This window comes from Equus quagga, chromosome 4 (assembly GCF_021613505.1).
Source record: "Equus quagga isolate Etosha38 chromosome 4, UCLA_HA_Equagga_1.0, whole genome shotgun sequence".
Classification (NCBI taxonomy): Eukaryota; Metazoa; Chordata; class Mammalia; order Perissodactyla; family Equidae; genus Equus; species Equus quagga.
The window spans coordinates 100520826-100543283 of NC_060270.1; the positions used below are offsets into that span (position 1 = coordinate 100520826).

The 22458-nt window shown below is 34.4% G+C and overlaps 1 protein-coding gene across 23 annotated transcripts in view; it reads right to left on the reverse strand.

The window, feature by feature from the left end:
* BAZ2B (bromodomain adjacent to zinc finger domain 2B) overlaps positions 1-22458 on the reverse strand; it is a 391257-nt gene that overhangs the window by 134880 nt on the left and 233919 nt on the right. For all 23 annotated transcript variants that reach the window (XM_046658349.1, XM_046658355.1, XM_046658352.1 and 20 more), the window contains one exon: positions 4373-4519. In XM_046658349.1, coding sequence (XP_046514305.1) covers positions 4373-4517 — 145 coding nt within the window. In that variant the 5' untranslated portion in view covers positions 4518-4519. The remainder of the gene's footprint in view (positions 1-4372; positions 4520-22458) is intronic.

Here is a 22458-nt window from a genome sequence, read left to right on the forward strand (position 1 = left end):
ATCAGGCATTATCTCATTTATCCTTATAATGCTGCAAAATGGGTATTGCTATATCTATTTTATAGAGGAGGCAACCAAAGCTCAGAAAGGGGTAAGTAATTTACCCAAATTCACATAGCTAATAAGTGGACAAGGCAAGATTCAATTTCAGGGTGTTTCAGTTGCAAAGTCTTTGCTTTTAATCAATACATTATTCTGACTAAACTCCTAAGCATGGCACATGAAGTTCCACATGATCTGACCTTAGCCTCCTCCCCAGCTTGACCTCCTGTCCCTCTGTTCCACTTAGGGATAGCAAATATTGCCTATCCATTCTCTCCTTCTTCCTTACCAATAACCTCTCTTTTCTTCCGGACAGGAATATGCTCAGCTAAAAACTATTTTTCCTGGCCTTCCTGGAATGAGATTACTATTCATATAGTTCTGATGAAAGAGATGTAAAAAGAAATCTCTGGGTGGGGTTTCTGAGAAAGCTCTTTAAAAGAGGTCAAAGGAAGCTGGCATGCACCGGTTTTTCTTCCTTTCTGGAAAACAGCACTGTAGGTGATCAGCCCTCTTAAAGCCACGAGATACACAAGTGAACACGAAAGTCCCATAGTTCGGAAGAGAGAATATAAAATTAGGAGATCACGTCCATAATGGCATGACCCACCCAGGACTGCCTATCTATAGGCTGATGTGTTTATTTGCTGTATTTTCCTATTCATAGTTAATCACTGTTGTAACTGACACATACCCTAAGTTGAGGCCTTACTGATCAACTTGCAATTTCCTCAATATAACATGATTTGGCACATTTCTGTAGAGGCAGGCGGCCGGCAATTAAGATACATATGTAAATCAGTCTCTTTAATTTTTAAAAGAAAAGCAGGCATTCTCCAGGTTTAACCAGAGAAGTTCTAAACGGTTTATCTATTTTATATATTTAGGATTTTTATAAGCGTTTGTTTGAAGGGTTCTACCTCAAAAGTGGATTGAAAACCACTGGTCTCTGGCACAACTTAACTGTCACTGAAATTTCTCTTTGTATTAGGTCAAATGACCACAAATCTCAAACAAATCTATTCTGCAAAGTTTAATTGTGCATTAAGTATGCATTAAGTAATTAAGTATGCTTAAATACTGTTCTCTCAGCTTTCATTCAGAGCCAACATGTGGAACAGTCTGAATATCTGTGAAACTGGCATGTAGGATATTGTGCATCATTTGGCATTTTACACGAAGGTTCTGGCAGCATATTCCCCATATCACTCAGGGCCAGAAAAAAGTTTGTTTTCTTCCTGAGGAACTGATACATTTACTAGCACTAGTATGTGAGCCATGTAACCCGTTATGTTTTCCTTTTATTCTTCACAGCTAGTTCATTAAGGTTTTGTTCCATATCAGTGGCTTTCTTCAGCTAACACCTTTTTACTTTTTAGAGCCTATCTTTTGATATTCTAGTTAATTATTTGGATTATTGTGCCAATACATTTATTAAAAGCTGTCCCAAATTATTTTTTAGAAGTAGGCAAGTTATTTTAAAAAAATCAAACCTTAAAGGGAAAAAAAGTATTACTCTTCTAAGACCAATAAAACCCACATATGCAGATAGCCTTAGATTAATCATTCTTTATTGCATTTATTAATCATGCTTTATTGCATTCTTTATTGTTATTTTCTATCCAAGATACTATAATACAATTAAAGGCGTGTTGTGAGAGGCAATCCTCGAGGTCCCTGCACGCTGCTGCTGGGTAAGCAAGACAACGCACTGACCACTCTTCTGCCAGGCCATTTCTCAGGATCACATTTGCAGGGAGCAACTTTGAAGGATGCGGTAGCATCTCCTTCCGGACAAACAGTGAGTTTGCTTTCATTTACTATAAAAGCAGTGGATTCCTCAAGCTCAATATTCCTCAGCTGTGACCCAAACCCACTGCACGTATAAGATCCAACTGGGCCCCAACGTGTCACCCCTGTGGGACTTGGAAGGCATGAGGAGCCAATGCCAACGTGATGCTCATGCTATTTGCTGTGCCATACATAATAAAATTTCTGACTCAGGAGACACATGTCTTCTGCCAGCATCCATAATAGGAACAGGCTAATTTGTAGGTAGGTATAATCCCAGACCCTGACAAAGTGTTAATTCAAAAGAAATTAGCTGATCATTCAAAGTTTGAAAGCAGGTTTGAATTACATCCTTTGTAACTCAGAAAAATTTCCATAGACATACCAAATTAATGAAGATGACAGAGAAAGGCCAATTAAAATAACTGTTTAAAATAACAGAATGTCCTCAAAGAGGCCATTAAAGAACTGTTGAGGTTCTGACATTTTAAAGATGAAAACCTTGTTTTGCTGTCTCTATATATCAAAAACTTGAGGAGATTCAAATTGTTTAAGATAAAGAGGCCAGGCCCATTATCACTCTATGATTTTATTCAAAAAACGGAGAGAATTATCAGACAATGAGTAACTAAAAACAATTAAGAGAAACAGAAAAATATGATAAACTGAGTTATGCAGGACAACTGAGCATTCTCTCAAGAAACCTATGTGTTAGAGTTAATACAAAGCTTTACTTTACATATAAACTACAACACTGTGAAAGTTAAAAACAAAAAACCATTTTCTTAGAAGGGAAAAAAACTCATACTGTAGGTACTAAAAGTATAATGTGTTAATAAATGATATATTTCTGAATAAATATAGAAATAAACTAAACTTTCATTCAATGTAAGCATCAACATAAAAACTCTACAACTTTTTTAATTTTTAGTTTTAATAAAAACAAATTCCTGTCTGGACAAGAAAATTTCCGATGTTATTCAGCAACTCAGCATACCCCGACCCTCTGCAACTCCCAACCACTCCTAACAAAAGGTAGTATCCGAAATGTGGCTAACTAGAATTGCACGCAATTCATGTTACCAATTCAGAAAACTGAGTGAGAAATAGGTGACAGCAAAGTGTCCAGAAAACTTAAGGCTCTGTACCCAAGGACGCTATTGAAACCTTTAACATAAAAAAATGACAGTTCTCTAGAAACATCATCTATTTTAAAGAATAATTCAGAAGTAAATACAAAGTAAGACAGCAGATTGGAAGAATACACTGAAAGGAGTTGACAACAAAGGAAAGCAGTTACAAAAAGCAGGAAAAAATAATTACAAAAGGACAACTGTGTGCAATCATTTAGACAAAGTAACTTAAGGTAAAATGCCAATTGTGGCATCACTATTTTTGAACACGGTATATCACCAAAGGCATTCACTATTTTACATAGCCATCATTATATTATATGAGAGAAGTGTGGATGAAGCTGTTAAATGACCTAACCAAGACTGTACAGGGTGCAGGAGAATAGAGATTTTATTTATTTTTTTAAAAATGTAACGCTATTTTATTTTACTTATTTTGTAATCCCTAAAGAAATTTTAGAAAATTGTTCTGATAAATCAATAACAAAATGACATCCTTGTTGTCACTGTACTAATTAGAAAAAATAAAAATAATTGATCAAATATATATTTGACAATTTGCTAGGGTATTTTGTTAGCAAACATTCCAGATTTCTGCATTTCATGTAGCCAAAATTGCAAATTTAATTTTGAAAAAGTGAAATACCATTTAGTTTTACTGCTTATAACCATATGAAATAATCTATAAATTAAAAGTATTTAAGGTTAAAAAGCTTACTGGTGATAAAGGAATGAGGTAATCAAGTTTAGGTATAAAAAAAGGAATGTATTCTAACACACCTGAGTTTGGGCAAAGAGTGATATTTTGGGGTTAAAATACTTTATACATAATTAATCAAAATTGAGTGTATTTCCACTTTTGAAGTAAAGCTCTCCTTTTAGCAATATAAACTTTGTTCATATTTAAGAGAAATTTGTCATGCTTGAAACTTTTAAAATATTTTCCATCAAGTAAATGATCTTCCTTAGTATATATTTGTGCACTGGGGTAGCGGGAGTTTGAAGAAGGTCATTTCAAATACTGGAAGCAAAATTAGGGCAAAGGGTCCATACCATTGGTACCTCATCTTACTACCAAGAATTCCTTTGTATTTCTTCACTCCCTCATGGGCCTATTGTCTTAAAAGACTTCACATGCATTAATTTATTAATTAAAATGGTCAAATTAAGACATTAAGATGAAACTCTCAGAGCTTCTAGTAAGCATGAAAAGCATGGAATAACCAGTGCTACCCCAGTGTACTGATAAAACCCAGAAAAAGCAGAGACTAGATGTTTAACCTAGCCACTGTTCAACAGGTCAGTGGAGGTAATGAGAACATTTCATTCAGAGTTCGATAAAACACCACGAATACCAATTAGTAAAAAGATAGCATTTTAAAATTGAGTTAATAAAGGGTATTCACCACATGGGTTGATTGTAGAGCTAAGTGAAGCAGCTCCAGTGGAAAGGCCGCCTTTTGAAACTGATGGAGCCACAGACGGTACAGATGATGAAGTTGGTGTAGTAGAGGAGGCTGTTGAGGATGGTAATCGTTCTCCAGACTCCATATCTATGAGAGGGAGAAAAATGTTAATTCTCGGTTTTATCTTGGAGAGTGGAATTATTGAAAAGAATTACACATATTTAAAATAAGTCAAACTTTTAGGCAGATTTTTTAAAAATATGAAATAAGTTTAGAAATATATATTCTTTAGAAAGATAAAATACAGAATAAATAACACAGTACACCAATTTATGAAAGTTTAATGTTAAGTATACCAAATCCTCTTCTAATAGACTGGCAGTGTTTCCTTATATGAAAATAAAAATTAATAGTGGTTTGAACATAGTAACTTTACACATATGTGTTTTGCCCCAGCCCTAGGAAAATTAACATATTAATCTCTTATTCTTCCTAAATCAACTCATCATCTATTCACTTACAACAAAATACCCATATTATCTTAATGAATAAAGAAATACCACCACATTTGAATGGACTATAACCCTGTCTTCTAAACTGAGATAGCAATGTGATGGTAGGTCTTAAGCATCCAAGAATCTGACCTGGTAATTAATCTCCAATACAGTGAGCTCCCCCTAAAGACAAATATATTTTAGAGTTTTTACCACAGTCACATTTAAACTATGGTCTCAAAATGGCCTTAGTATGACCCATTTATAACAACTGAACTACTTCTAAGCATCTTTATTAATTTGCTTAGTTATTTGGGTACAATCTTACATTGGTCTTACTGTAATAGTTTATATTGATACTAAAAATCTAGAATAGAAATGAGTGAAAGAGGTCAAAAGGTACAAACTTCCAGTTGTAAAATAAATAAGTCATGGGATATAATGTACAGCATGGTGTACACATTGTATATGTTAAAGTTGCTAAGAGAGTAGATCTTAAAAGATATCAGTGTGAGAAAAAAATTTGTAACTACGTGTGGTGATGGATGTTAACTAGACTTATTGTGGCGATCACTTCGCAATATATACAAATACTAAATCATGTTGTACACCTGAAACTAATAAAATGTTATATATCAATTATATCTCAATGAAAAAATTGTTTTAAATCTAGAATAGGTTGGTCATTTTAAAACTCTCTGTATATACTGATCACACAATTAAGCAAGGAAATCATGAAATTAACAGTTGCTTTAAGGAGTACACAAGTTATAGTATGAAACAAAAAAATATATTGCTCAGTTATAAATGAACTTATGATCAACCACAAGTATACTTTCACCATTTAAATAATCTAACCATAAAAAGATTTCTAGGGGCCAGCCCGGTGGCGCAGCGGTTAAGTTTGCACGTTCCGCTCCTCAGCGGCCTGGGGTTCACCAGTTCGGATCCTTGGTGCAGACATGGCACTGCTTGGCAAGCCATGCTGTGGTAGGTGTCCCATATATAAAGTAGAGGAAGATGGGCATGGATGTTAGCTCAGGGCCAGTCTTCCTCAGCAAAAAGAGAAGGATTGGCAGTAGTTAGCTCAGGGCTAATCTTCCTCAAAAAAAAAAAAAAGATTTCTGTATGAAATTCTACAGCCAATTCATGTAATTACTATATATTTTCTAAGAAGAATAGTTTGATTTCATTTAAAAATATTGACCAATTAAAATAATGCAAGATTAATGTTTAAATGTTGATTGAATCCATATGGTATGTAGATGATTTTTCTCATAAACTAGATACATATGGTAAAGGTAATCTCAGGTTCACACATAGCATCATTAGTAAGACTGTTTCAAAGAGTTTTCTAATCACATACAATTTAAAACCTTTTCTTCATATTCTGATATTGCTGTCAATCATCTCTATAGATGATGGCACTACTATAATGAGTGTGTCCACATTCTCACTGAATTTTTCTTTCTCTTCATCATGGACTCATCATGGAAAGGCATAGTTGGTGCTGATGGCTACCTGGAACTAATGCTTAAAGGGCAGTTTTGGGTCATCAAACAGTCATTAATGAGCTTTGAAACAAGTGGCTGTCTGATGGCAAGGCCCATGGCTGACATCTTTCCCTACAAACTATTTTCACGAGCAAGCCTTATTTCACTAAACAGAAAAAAAAGTAGATTCTTTACCTAGATAGAGTTTACCGAAAAAAGGCTATATTAAAGAATTTATACCTGGTAAACTCATTGTCTCAAAGAATTCTAATATGTACTATTTAAATATATTATTATTTTTTTAAATAATGGGAAGTTTAAAAAAATTTTGATTTTGTACTGCACAGCAAAAATAATTTGATGACATAATATAGCTAAGTACTTTAGCTGAGTACCTGGCATATAAGAACTTAATAAATAATAGTCATTACTTTTATAGGATAATAAGTTATGAACTCTAAGTTTACTTCTTTCTGTTGATATAACTTGATTCAGGGCTAAAGTAAGGAAAACCTAGAAGGCAAAATGAGCAGTCTGTAATATATTGCTCAATGGAGACTATTTGTCCTGGAAATATTTATTAAAATTAAAAATATACATATACTTAGATCTTGCAATCTACTTTTGAGAATCTATTCTGTAGAAATAAAGTACCAGTAAATTCTTTATAACATTATTTAAAAATAAAATAAAATTTAAACCTGGCAATAAGAAAGAGTGGAACTAGAACTAGTAGTGTGAGGTTGGGGGCGTTTTTAGCTTGAGTAAAAGCGCAGTTTTATTATTCTTTGTTCTCTTTGTTTATTTAAGTGGGAAGGGGTTTAACTCTTTCTAAAAAATATGCTCATGTAGCTATTTTCCTTAGAAGTATACTATATACATTATTCTTGCATTACTTTAACTATTTTAATCTTAGATACATATTTTTAGCTAGTATGATCTCTTAGGTGGCTGAGTATTCTCTTTTTATGTAAAGTACTCTTTTACACTGGGCGTGAGTTAAAATTTTTTTTTTTCGTGTTTTAATGGGTATTTCTTAGTTCTAGTAACCCAAAATTTGGTCAACTACTCCATGTTCATCTTATATATATATCCTTCTCATTTTAAAGAAATTTAACAAATCCACTCTAGCCTTTGCTACCCTAGGATTGATATTATTTCATGCTTCATTTAAGAAGGATTGGCTTTTCAAAATTTTCTTTTTAAGCTAAATACTATTAGATTTTATTTAGCATTGCCCCCTGCTGAAGCACAAGCATAGCTCTGGAAGGAATCTTAGCCATCAACTAGAAAGTTAAAAGATAAGAAGAAAATCCACAAAACAATGATCAGATTGCCATACTGTGAGAACTATTCAAAGATGGTTTAAAATATATGTGCATCAAGGAATGCTAAAGCAGTAGATGAAAGTTTGAAGAGAAACAAGACATTTGCAGGGTCTCAAAGTATCTCCTCCAAAATATTTACTAATTAAAAAGGGAAAAAGAGTAACTTCACAGTGGAGAAACTGTATCACCTGTAATAAAACATATTGTTATCATGTATCCTCTGATCCCTTAGAAAGGCATACCACTTCTGTGGTATTCTTCTCAATAACATGTAACCTCATTCAAATCATGAGAAAACATCAGACAAACCCAAAGTGAGAGCCCATATACAAAATAAATGACAAGTATTCATCAAGGGTCAAGGTCATGAAAGAAAAGGAAAGACTAAGGAAGTGTCATAGGTTGGAGACTAAGGAGATACAACTAAATGTGATGTGGAATCCTAGGCTGGATTTTGGAACAGAAAAAGGACATAAATGGAAAAACTGGTGAAATTCTGTAGTTTAGTTAACAGTCTGTAGTTTAGTTAATAAGGTCCGTAATTTAATAAGGTCTGTAATTTAGTTAATAGTATTGTACCAATGTCAATTTCTAATTTTTATAATTTTGATAATTGTACTATGGTTATACAAGTTGCTAAAATTAGGGGAAGCTGGGTAAAAAATTGTGAACTCTGTTTTCGTGACTGTTTTTTGAATCTAAAATTATTTTAAAAGAAAAACAAAAAACACAAAGTTTGGCACATAGTAAGCACTCAAAAAAATACATGTAAACTGGAGTTGAAGTGTATAAACCTAAACCTTGAAGAAACGAAGATTCAGATTACATTGTGTCAGCAAGGTACGTGATAACAAGTGTTATCGGGGTTCAAAAGGTGTCTGGAGCTTAGCTGTGACCCTGTACAAATTACGTAACTTCAGTGACCTTCCAATTTCCTCATGAGTGATATGAAGCTGTAGTTGGGAGGATTAAATGAGCTAATGTATGTAAAGTGCTGAGTACCTAGCATTTAAAAATTGTCGGCTATTGTTTTTAATAAATGAACGAACGTCTGTGTGTATAATTACCCATGTGTATGTGTGGCAGTAAAAGAAATCTTAAGGTATTTTTAGATTATTAATTTCAAGTAAATATTTCAGTCATATCTATTTATAGGTTAATGTATATGCTTGGCATGGTATTACATTTTTTAGCCTGATAGATTGTGTGCTAAGAATTAAAAATAAAGGCGTCATGATTGCATGAGTATCAACAGTAGGGTGTTTTACCTTAAAACTTTCAAAATAAGCTGGAACACAAATTTAGATGCAAAATACATTAATTTTCAGTTGAAAAAATACAATTATGATTACATGAGTTACTCATTATTCAAGCATACTACATAAAAATTGATAGAAACTCATTTATTCAGATCATTTAAGAAAAATGTATTCATTAAAATAAAAACAGTTTAGGTACCAAAAACCATCTATTTCCAGATTTCTGTTATAGCCGGAGCATCCAGACCTGATACTCGCACTCCTGTAACAGCCTCTCATTCTGACCCTCATTTGTTAAGAATACCACCTTCACTTCAGGTTCCAAATCGCGACCAACCAACCGATCCTTTGTGGACAAAAACAGTCCAGATACTACAAGATCAAAACGAATGGACTATAATAACATGACTCCCCCATCTACCACCCACTCATCTATGGAAGATTATTAATTAGTAGCTATGTCTCTTAGTTTAAGGCCATTTATGAGAGTATAGTTTCTAATGTATGACTTAGGAATTCTCTATTTACAAAGTTAACCAGGTAGGATAAAGATTACTTTAACTGAAAATTAACATATGACACTACAGTAGAAAATAAATTTGTTGATGTGAAAAACAAGAGAAAAACATGCAGAAGATGATGAAGGGATTATAAATGATTTGATTCATTACAGATCTTTCCCATGATCCAAAGCAGTAGTTGTCAACCGGGGATGACTTTGTAATACCTCCCTCGCCCACTAGCAACCAGCTGGCAATGTCTGGAGACAATTTTGATTGTCATAACCAAGAGGGTGCTACTGGCATTGCATAGGCAGAGTCCAGAGATGCTGCTAAAACACCCTACAGTGCACAGGACATCCCCACGCAGAGAATTATCTGGCACAAAATGGCAGTAGTGCTAAGATTGAGAGAGCTTGATCTGAAGTATCAAAACTGGGTTACTTGGAGTTCAATTAACCAAAACTTTCTGTTAAGTAATAATTCTATATAACTATTATAATAAGATGATTCAAGCTTATTTATTGCCACTGCAACCAATGATAAAATTATATTCAACCTATCTTTAGTGACTTCTAGAACTCATTTTGTTTTGTCCTAATTGCTTAAAATCGATAATATGATATGCAATTAACGTATATTATAATGCTCATGCATACTGTGTAACAGGAAGTAACTGTATTTGACTACAATATTTACCTATAACAATTCTGAGAATAGATAAAAACCAAAATTACCACAAACAACTTCTTCCTTGCATAATGATTTTATACACTTCAAAAAGATTCAATGACCAGTTCTTAATGATAACACTGTTCAAATTCATGCATATCAAATGTTCCTTTTTGTGTAATTATAGAGATTATGAACACTGACAGCTGCTTGGTAGAAACCTGAACAGGTGCAAATAGGGAAGGGCAAGACATGTTGGCTAAGAACTGTAAACACGATCAGCTGCCATGTGCTTCAGTTGCACTATTCCTTTAGTACTGAAAGTATAGCTATAGAATAGACTGAAGATTCAGAAAGTAGACATGAAAATAGACTTAGATATTTCTCCTGGAAGGAGTTTCCTTAAAGAGCATCTTTATCTTTGCTAACAATACCAAAAGTTCTCTGTGGGAGTTCAAAGCACAAAAATAGACTTGGTGAACCCTTACTTTTCCTTACACTGTAACCTCAAGTGCCATACAATAATTAGGAAGAATATCAAGAGACAGTCACTATGCTGCTTCTTTTGGTTTGGTTGCATCACTAACAGTAGAGATTGACAAGTCTATTATTTTCTAAAAGTTCTGACAAAGGCTTTTATATAATTATTTTTCTAGATAAAGTCCAGGCAACTGAACATGTGGACAAATAATACTTCAAGATATTAAGTAGCAAACCCGCCCCCCAAAAAAACCAAGCAACATCCAAAAATTTTACTGTTAAAGGATTTTGAGAAATAGGATATGAGGCAGAAATACCTTATTATTAGACAGCAAATAAAATTATTCTCTGAATATGTTTGAAGGAAAACGATTCTATTTACAAAATTTTTATTTACCTACATTTTCAGAAATAGTTATTTCAAGTCATTAAGTATAGTATATTGTGGTTTAAAACATGAATACATAAAATGGATCAATTTCCTTTGTCGCTTGACACATTTTAACTACCACTATAAACAATCACATCCTCAAACAAAAGGGAGCTGGCAAGCAGGTGCTCTGCATGGCAGCCTGTGACCTGGAGAAAGTCTCAGACAGCCCTAAATACTAGTCTCCTTATCTGAAAAATGATGAGATTGAATTAAACTAGCCCTCAAGTCCCTAACAGAGTTTTATCAACTTGACAGTAAAAAAATTAAGCAAAACCCAAAAACCTCCACATTGCATTAAAATATTTAACAATTTCACTTTTTCCTTACCCTCCCTTCCATTGGCCTTAGTTCTATCTCCAAATGTGTATCATGCTAAACTACAGATTTCTGTTAAATCTTTTAAAGATTTACTCGCCTTATTTACACCTCAAGAGGCTTGATGATGAAATTATCCAAGAGTAAAGCACTGATTTTCATACTGCTCAGTACATAATCTATTCAGGGAGTATTCTTTTCCATCCAAAGGACTAGGTATTCCTTTGTAATGAGATATCTGTGAGAAAGAGGTTATCATAACTAAGATATAAGAAAAAGATATAAAGGAAGATTTGAGCAAGATTTAATATGTACGGATCAACTAAACCATAGATAGAGTCATGAATTTAAACATCAACTAGACTTAGAAATTTTGAACAATACAAAGGTTAGAAGGATAAAAAGAGAGACATGTCGGGTTAATTGATCCTTTCATCTACAAATGCAAGGGGTCCCAAAGAACAAGCAAAAAGACCTAAAGCTTTGCTTAACCGAGAAACACAATTAAAATTAACTGGAATTTCTAAGATATTTCTGGGTCGTAACTGAGGTCAATGCATAATAGACTGAGAAAATACAGCAGAGTTACCAAAAGAAGTCATGTTACTCTATGAAATATATCCACACACACACAGATGCCAAGGAAAGAAAGATGCCAAGGACTACCTGTCTCATGAACTAGAATAAAAACTTCCTTTCCAGGGGAAGAAGCAGAGCTAACCTAACAGGGAAAACAACACACTTAAAGAGCAAAATAAGGGTAAGTGTCTGTGAATATCATGCAAAAATATTTTTGTCCTAGTCACGCTAATATTATTTGTCTTTCTAATATTATCACTCTCCTGTTCAAAAGTCCTCAATTTATCAAAAAAATATATTTACACATATCGGTAAAGACATATGTAAAGGATATTTATTACAACATATTAGTTGCAAAAGACTTTTAAAGACAAAAAAATTCTATCAGTAAGGAATTATTAAATTATGGTATATCCTTTTAATAGGATACTATGCAGCTGTTATAAAAGAATGACGTAAATCTACACTAGCTAATCTTTAAATGAAAAGAGTACTGGGGGGAGGAATAGAAACAGTACGATCTCATGTGCAATGAAGAAAAAGAGGGTATATTCTTAGGCCTGTATGCTCAGAATATTTCTGGAAAAATATTTAAGAAACTGATAACTGTTTGTACTTCTAGGTAAAGGGACTGGGGAACTGGAATCTAGGATGGCAGAATTATTTTTCACTATCTATCTTTTTCTATCACTTGAATGATTTATCATGTGCCAGTATTAATAACAGTTAAATTAACCAAAAAAGAGGAGATTTCTAAAGCTTTGTTATTGCTGGAAATTACCTATCAAAATGTTCTACAGAGTCTTAGGGGACCTTTAAGTGCCTTGAAAGACGGCATGGAGGGGAAGAGGTAGAAGCTATGACTCTAGCCCTTCTGCCATCTGCTTCCATCAAAGGTCCTCTTTTATCTATTTTGTATATAGGGATTCAACACAAGATTCTGTTGAAGAAAGGGTCCCACTGCTTTAAAAAAAAGTTTGCAAACCACTGGTCTAAAGGATATACATCTCATACTACTTCTTAACGTGGCCATCTGTCCAGTCCTATTTACTGTGATTTCAAAATCTAGGTCCTCAACTTTAAGTAGGAGGCACTTTCGCTCTTCCCTGGTCTTTTTCTTGAGGAAGATTAGCTCTGAGCTAAATACTGCCAATCCTCCTCTTTTTGTTGAGGAAGACTGGCCCTGAGCCATCCATGCCCATCTTCCTCTACTTTATATGTGGGATGCCTACCACAGCATGGCTTTTTTTTTTGCCAAGCGGTGCCATGTCCGCACCCGGGATCCGAACTGGTGAACCCCAGGCTGCCAAGAAGCGGAACGTGTGAACTTAACCGCTGCTCCACCAGGCCGGCCCCCTTCCTGGTCTTTAATTCCTAATTTCAAGCCATTGCACAACATATCCTCAAATTAGATCTCATTCTTTCATGGAGGACATCCTCCTAATTCTGCACCTCAAATACTCTGGCCCTGGCAGGCTGGGTCAAACACCTACTTGGGAGGTTTTAAGTGATGTATCTTACTATCTATCTGCTATGTCCTTTTCAATCTCCGCCTGGATACTTAGTTCTCTCTTCTTTCTGCGTTTTAAGAAGAAATCGAAAAGAATAAGAGCAAAATAAGGTAATTGTAGAAAGGGATGCTTGGCTCTATTGACATTAACAATTAGGAACCTACGAGTTCGGGGTTAGAAGGAGCTAAATGTTGAATTTACAACACTGTAGAAAAACAATTTTCTTCCTCTTAGAAAATCTAAAACCTAATGACATTGTACTCATCCTCTCCTTCCTTCCTGTTAAAATGGAGGAGGTGGCCTTCCTTCATTCTCTTGAATGTATTATTACCTTTTCACAACTTGTAAGTGACTTTATTCCATTGGTCAAGCCCTTTATTTTCTGCATCTCCACTCTACTGGGTTCCTCTCAGTTATCCTCCATCTTTAAAATCAACAAAAAACTCTCCTTTGACCACTCATCCCGTTTGCTACCTCATTTTTCTCTACTCTCAATTTCAACTAAGATTCTTAAAATGAAGTCATCTACACATATGGTTTCCACTTCTCTACTCGCTTTTCACAATTTCACTGACTCTCATCTGGCCCTCTAAATTTATTTCGACATATCATTAGCATGACTTTACGGCTGGGATCCCACTGCCAAAACCAGGCATGACAGTTAGGCAAAATCTAATCACCTGACTCTGTGGCCCTGCCCAAATGGAAAGCTATGAAAGAACACAGAAATCAACCAGGAGATAAAGAAAACTATTTGCATAAGTTGGCAGCAATTAGACTCAGGGAATGCAAACATAAATCTTTTTGCTGAGGAAAACTGGCCCTGAGCTAACATCTGTGCCCATCTTCCTCTACTTTATCTGTGGAACACCTGCTACAGCATGGCTTGACAAGCACTGTGTAGGTCCACATCCAGGATCTGAACTGGTGAACCTCGGGCTGCCAAAGTGGAATGCGCAAAGTTAATCACTGTGCCACTGGGCTGGCCCCCAGATGCTTAGTTCTTGACACTTATTTCTTGATTACATAGCATAAATGAGCTGCTGATTATTGAACAAGTTATAATGAACACACTTGAAACAAATGGAAAAACAGAAAATCTCAACAACAAAATAGAAGATATAAAGAAGAACCAATGGAAATTTTAGAACTGAAAAATGTAATAACCAAAATAAAAAACTCACTGGACAGACATAATAGTAGAATGGGGATGATATAGAAAAGAGTCAACAAACTTCAAGATAGATCAATAGAAATGATCTAATCTGGACAACAGAAAGAAAAACTGTTCAAAGCAATTAATGGGGGGCTAGCCCAATGGCTTAGTGGTTAAGTTTGGCACGCTCTACTTCAGCAGCCCAGGTTCAGTTTCTGGGTGCAGACCTACACCACTCATCAGCAGCCATGCTGTGGCGGTGACCCACACACAAAATAGAGGAAGACCTGGCACTGATGTTAGTTAGGGTGGATGTTTTTCAAGCAAAAAGGGGAGGATTGGCAACGCATGTTAGCTCAGGGTGAATCTTCTTTGGGAAAAAAAAAAAAATTTACAAAGCCTCAGGGAATGTGTGGGACAACAACAAAAGCTTTAACATTCCTGTCACTGGAGTCAAAGAAGGAGAGGATAAAGGATGTGATGCTAAAAACTTATTTGAAGAAATAATACTTGAAAATTTCCCATTTTTGGTGAAAGATAAAACTCTATAGATTCAAGAGGCTGAGCAAATCCCAAACTGGATAAATTCAAAGAAAAATTAAGTTCTAGACAAAAGTGGATACTAGTTCAACTAAGTGTACCACTTACCAAATGAATTCAAGTTTTAAGAATTCCCTCTTGGGGAAAGAACCAGAAAAATGATTTTTCTGAAAGTAAGCTAAAACTTGGAACTATATTGTATTGTTTTTCTTCTATTCTTTCTTTCCTTCCTTTAGTCAATGTCAAAAACTATGATTTCTTAGAAAGATATATCTTGCTTCTAAGGTAGATTACTATTTTACTATATTAATTATTTTTTCCCTAAATTTATGATAGAATTTTATCAATGCTAGGGTCCAAAAGAATATAGCAAAATCCATGCTTTACTTCTTCTGTGAATACTAAATTTACTTATAATTAAGAATCCTTAGCTAAGAAAATCTGGATCAAATCAGACATAAAATACATAGATAAAATATGTAAGTTAGTCAAATCTCCCCTTGTTACACTTTCCATCCAAAACTTAGGAAATGGTTCAAGTATTTTATACAAAATTTTATACTACAGAAGTCAAAATAGCAATAGAATCTGCCAACCTCCTGGGAGTTTACTAGCATGGGTATAACCAAAACCAAATCTTAGTACTGTAGTCTTATTTCACATCAATTTCTACAAAACTGATAAGATCAGAAATACACCTTGAAGAATTTAAAGCTGATACTGACAATCCTTGTCACAGAGGCAATAGGAGACACATGAATAAACTGATATTTAACACACACTAAACAGTACTTTGACTAGCCCACTGCTAACCTCTGGAGCCCCAGCATGCATCCCTGGTCAGATTCCACCTTCTCAGAGGGCTCATAAATGAAGGCAAGATTGGGAACAGAATGCACCTATAATATGCTTTCTGACATTATAGCCTTTGCTCAGAATGCATGAAAATTTTTCAAAGATTAGCTTTTCCAGAACTTGTTATAATGATCTGTAAAAAAACCCACAAATTTGTGGGAAATCTATTTTAAGGCTACTATTAAGTTTATACAAATTATATCTATGTAATACGTCTTAGGGTCATATTAACTTTAAAAATAATTTTAAAAACAGGCTCACAAAAATTCAACCTAGACCTACCAACACTCAAATACTAAGTCTTCCTCTCCTTTACTTAGCTATTGATATCAGTAACTAGGCTTAAAAAATATGAAATCTAACCAAACTGCTTATAGAACCGGTATCTAGACAGGTTTAAAAAGTCATTTCAAACATTTCAAATGTAAGTAATCATGTGTATTGCTGATGTTTCATGCTTTCCAAAACTAATGATTGTTAGTTTAACATGTCCCTATCTACTAAAAAGCAAGTATATAATCACACTAGTGGTTGGGAGAAAATTAACTCCATACTCGGTGACTATTCACTAACTTCTGTTAAAGATTACAGCATTTCAAAGCTCTGAAATTAAACTTAAAATTTCAGCAACTATATTACTTTAAGATTTCTCACACACCATAATAGAAGTAAAAACTCTTTAATATCTATTATAGCCATCTGTTGTTAGAGACCGTCACTATCACTATCCTTATTCTTTTTTTCATTTTTCTCTTACTTGAACTGTCATTTAACTGTCCCTTCTCTATAAACCAATCCTATGAAAAAAAATCACTGTAATGGCACATACTCTCTCATCCTTCCCCACATTAACAATAAAATTAAGCCTAAACTCCTTAGGCTGACCTTATGAACTTTCTCACATCTCAAAACTTTCCCTCTCAGTATTCCCCAATCAAACTCAACTGTCATCATCACCTGATTCTTGCACCACACTTTCGCAAATCCTTGTCTTAGTGCCAGTTGTGCTCTCCTCCTACAATGTTTTTCACCCCTTGCTCAATATTCACACATCAAATTGTCCCTGTGTCCTAGGTGAAAATGACACTCCATGAAGCTTACCTGATCACCCAAGCTGGAAGCCATTGACAGCAAACCCTCAGTACTGTGACTATTAACAGTTTTGAGAAGTCAAAGCTCTGAAATTTACAATCCCTAAAAAAGCATTTATCACTGCCTCTTTTACTGCACTTATATTTTATCCTGTATTACGATTTTGAACTTGCATAAATTTGCCTAACAGTCTTTAAGCTTGTGGGTGTAGAAATCATAGTTGTAGTATCTTACATTTCCCACAGAGCCTTCGTGGAATACTTTGCCCAAAACAGTTGATTATCAAATGTTTGTTGAATAAATGAAAACATGTATTCATTATTTACATGCCTTAAGTTAATACATCATATTCAAAAAGAAAAAATGTGGCAATAAAAATAGCAATTCTGTAACTATTAAATTATAAAATCCTGATACAACAGCCAGTATTCTATCAAATCTGTTTCAAAATGATCACAAGAAATATTAAAATGACATTTTAAGACTCTAGCACAGAACTTACAGGTGCTCCTGGAAACACCCGGAAAGTTTTGAGTTTAAATGGTACTAAAATATCTCAATATCCCAAATATTATAACCAAAGAAAAAACACTGACATTAAAATAAAGGCCATTCATATGTATAAAAAAAATGTTTCCTTATTAACCTAAGAGTAACTTGTTTAGAAGGGTGAAAATAATTCAGCTAAATAGTCTTAATTCTATCTTATTGCAATCTTCTTCCCAAAGAAAAATAATAGATGGTCACATTTTAGATTTTACAACTCAAAGAAAACAATTCATTAAAAAACAGTTATATTTTATTCTTTAATGACACAGGTCATGTCAACAGTTTCAACTTAAACTCAGAACTATAGGATTTTTATTGTACCGTATCAATATTTACATCTCCAGGTCTTGCTTTTAACATACCGAAAATCTCAGTTCTTGTGCCAAAACTCTCAATTCTTGAAACTTCAGCACTTAACACAGAATTACTCATTTGATTTATGACACAATATACAACCACTAGCCTCAGTATAACAATAACAATGCTAACACTAACACAAGAATATGGTTACTGAAAACACAGTTCTTGTGGTCCTCAGAATGTAGTCCAGGGATATATAGGCAAATTACAATATTTAAAAGTCACTTTAAATAGTTCTTCTCTGTGTAGTTATACCGTCAACTAGATAAAAAAATCAAGCCCTTTCTTCACACTTCATTCCAATATTTAAGGACAGTTTTCAACTAGACAGCAAGCAATTTTGATGAACAAAAGACCAATGTATCAAAAGCAGTGTCTAACTCTGCACGGTCTGATGGGGTAAGCCATTGTTAACCAACCACATGCAGATAATTAAATTTAAATTAAATAAAACTAAACAAAATTTAAAAGTCACACGCCATGGTTCAAGTGCTGAACAGTGATCACCTTATCATTACAGCAAATTCTGTTGTACAGTGCCGGTCTAAATGATACTCTTCCCTCAAACACCGAAATCTTCTTGCTTAGTAAGGTAGCTCGCTTCATATTGAGTAACCAGAGCTGCTAAACTTGTCAAAGCATGAGTTGGCAGCTTGAGGGCAGATATCACCTTATTAAAGTCTTCTTGAGGAAGGTTGATGTGCAAGAAGTTATCTGGGTCAGCAGTCACCTCCATGAAGAAATTGAAACTATTATGCTATCATGGTTTCTTCACAGAATATATTTAACATTACCAAAATATTGGGAATATCATTAAAATCACTTGGAGATGACTTAGGTGGATTTTAGCTATTTATAAAGAATTCACTTAAAAGCTTAAACTATCCACTTAGAAGGTAACCTCAAATAACTCTTGTTATATCTTGTACTACTTCTTAAATAGTTCCATCAAGCTATCCTTAGCACAAATCACAAGTTTTGTTCTATTTGCAACATTGTAGGTTCAGTTTTTTTTGGCAGAAGAGGCCATATACATATACCTGCTATAAATTCTCAATGTATTTAGTTAGACAGACAGAACTTAACAGAAAAAAAAGGTGGCTTCACAGAACAGGGGCGGATACAGAATTTCTTTGCATAGGTTTCCCCCTGCCCCTCCACTGGAGCAGATGACAATCTCTGTATAGGTAGGGTCTTCCAAGAGTTGAAAAAGAGGCTAAAGCTTTGGTATCTCACTGCTCTTTTATACTAGAATTTACATCAGAATTCCAGAAGAACCTACTACTCCAGTGGGAGAAGCAAGAAGAAGAGACACTGGCTACCAACCCAAAAATTTTAATTCATTTCTATTTTCTTCTGAATTTTTTAGTCCAAGATGCAACAATATTTTTAAAACTGTGGGTCATAACCCATTAGAGGGTCACGAAATCCATATAAGTATTGGTCATAACAAATGAAATATTCTGGGACATGATCAGAGAAGCTTGAAAAACACAGATCTATTTGGTGTCCCAGTTTTTATAGAGAAGCACTGACGATTTTACAGTCTCTAATCATACCAGCTGCTATACTGGAATGATTACTATTATATATATGTATGTTTATGTTTGTGTGGGTGTGTGAGTGTACACCACTAGACGAATCCATGCTTTTTGTACCCAGTCCATTAAAGTGAGAGTGGCTGTACAAAACTCTTAGAATTCCTCTAGGACTCAGGGACCTTTCCAGTGTATAGCAAAGAAATATGGGACATTATATTAGCTGGGTGCCTGGGATGCCACTTAAATTTGAGAGTCTTCTACTCTACATACTCAGCTAATTAAGGATAGATCAAGATTCTTTCACGCAGATGCTATAAGCAGCAAAAACTATAAAAAGTTTAACCATTTAGGGAAACATCATATGTTCAACCTTTCAGAAAGCACGTATTAAACCATGAAGCATGCTACATGTTTGGGATATAATGAATAAGTCAATTAGGTTAAGTAGTCTGCCTCAAGGGTTTATAGTCTAGTACGTTGGCGCAATGGTGGAAACCTGATCAAAGCTGAGTTAAACAGATTCTTTCTTGCAAGATATTGAGCTAAGTGACATCACAGTGGTACAAGGTATTGGAAGATGTATAGATTCAGGAAATGAGGTGGAAATATATGGATATATATTCAGGAAATATAAGTAGATGAGCAAACAGAGAAGTAGGAAAATATATGCAGTGGGAAGATATTACATTTACTCTTTATTTTATTAATGATTAGGAATATCTACATTAAAAGTTATACATTTTCTCATACTCAGAAAAATACAAAAACATTTAGTATGAAAAAGTAAAAATGCTTCTGAAAATAAATTGCCATCTTAGAATCCAATTCTAAGTGCAGATTTTTAATTATTTTATAATATACAGGACATTATGTAATTTTAATTATTCTCTAACAATTAAATTTATGATTCATCTACACTTGTAAATTTTAATATTTATAAAGACCACATGGTAGTATCTCTTATATCAGTAATGTGGAAGAAACAGAGATGAGTGTTCAAATCTATACATAAATTTTAATTGTAGAAGAAACACTTTTCAAAAATTAAACTACTGAAGTTAAAGACAATGAGAAATTTGAGAATTCTGATAAAATTTCAAGGAAAAATCATTACACATGAAGGATTTATTCTCTCTCTGCCTCCTGTACTGAAATAGCTGGCCTATCAATAAATTCATTTAACTATTATTGGTCATCTACTACAAAATTATATAACGGTTTAGCTGTTAGAATATAAAAATGAATAAGTCATAGTCTTTGCCTTATAAAAGTTCACCATCTGATAATTTTCATTTTTTAATTTTCTCTCAATTTTCTTCATTTCATACTATTCTCCACATAATTTAACTCAAATCTAAATTACCACAAAATTTTTTAATTTTTCTGTAAATAGAAATGTACATATATGCTCACTTTACTAAATTCAAAATACAGGAGAAAAAAGTTTTTAATGCACCTCCTCACATACCACATATAATGTCTAAGTTTTGAACCTGTGTTGGACACTAGGGCATAACCTGTTACTGTTGATTTCTCTTAACCCTGAGATAACTCAAGACTTTTGTCTAATCTCTCCTCATCTTAAGGACCAGATGAGAGAAGAAATACTGGAAAAGAGGAGCTATGGGGATGAGAGAGGTGGGGAGTGAGCTTAGGGGGGTAGGAAGGGGATGCAGAAGGGAGGAAGGGAAGGAGAGAGAGAAGGAAAAATTTTGGAGAGATACAGCATCACTGATAGACTAGACTACCAGGAAGAAAAAAGATCTTTGCTTTGAAGTAATTTTAAACAACAGTTTTCATGAAAGTAACATTCCATCCTTTACCCCCATCCAGGAAGTAGGAAGGTCCACGCCCCACTGAACTTTCCCTATGCTTCCTCTATATAGACTGTCTGATTCACCAGATAGGACTTCTAGCTATTGATGGAATCCTTGGCCCTCAACAGTGAGCCACAAGACCCCACTCCTATGGTCAAAACTGTCTGAACCAGATGTGACCCAAGGAGATAATGGCTGGTTAAGAACCTATGACAAGTGTTAGCTGCCTCTAAAACATGACATGATCTAATCAGATTCGCTTTGACATAGACATTTTAACGAATAGAAACAGGGGAAGTTGTTGCTGAGTGGGAGATCATAAAGACTGTGGGCCTAAGAATATTTAAGCTAAAGAAAAGTGGGTTGGAAAAAATGTTGGAAGAGCAGATGAACAGAGAAGCCAAGCAATCGGAGAGACAGAAGGTGAGAGTACGGCCAATCTCAGTTTCTTTTCCTTGGACTTGCTTTTTTGACTTTCCTATATTCCTTGAGACTTCTCTGTAGCCTTCCAAATACCTATCCTTTTTAATTGAATTTTAGTGGGGTACTGTTATTCACAACTGAAAGAGACTGGCAGAAAATTTCTTAAGAAATGTCATGTTTAGTCTTGTCTTTTCTCATCTTTGCTCACGTTATTTATGCCACTGAGACATATTCTGTTTTACTCTTCCAACAATTCAAATGTTATTTTCCTTCAAATATAGGCCCAAGAGTCACTTTATCCATAAAGCAGTATCTGACTAATCCTAGGCCACAACTTCCCATCTTTGAACTATAGAACACTTTAGCTTCTACCCAGGAAGCTGCTAATTACACTGACTTTTTACTGCCCTGTATTTGTTTTATGAAATCACTGTATTATTCAACACATAGCCAGTATGTCTGTTGAGTCTTGGTTTCTGAATCAGTAAAATGGGATTAATTACATCTACTTCAAAGAACTATTGCAAGAAAGTGCCTAGCACACTTCCTGCTAGGTATTTTGTTCTTATGTGTTTGGCCAGAATTCAGAAGAAAATATCTTTATTTTCTTCAAACTAAACATAGTTTAAAGAGTGGGAAAACAGCTCATTAAAAGTCAATTATTATTTCTTTTACAAGTCAAATGTGAG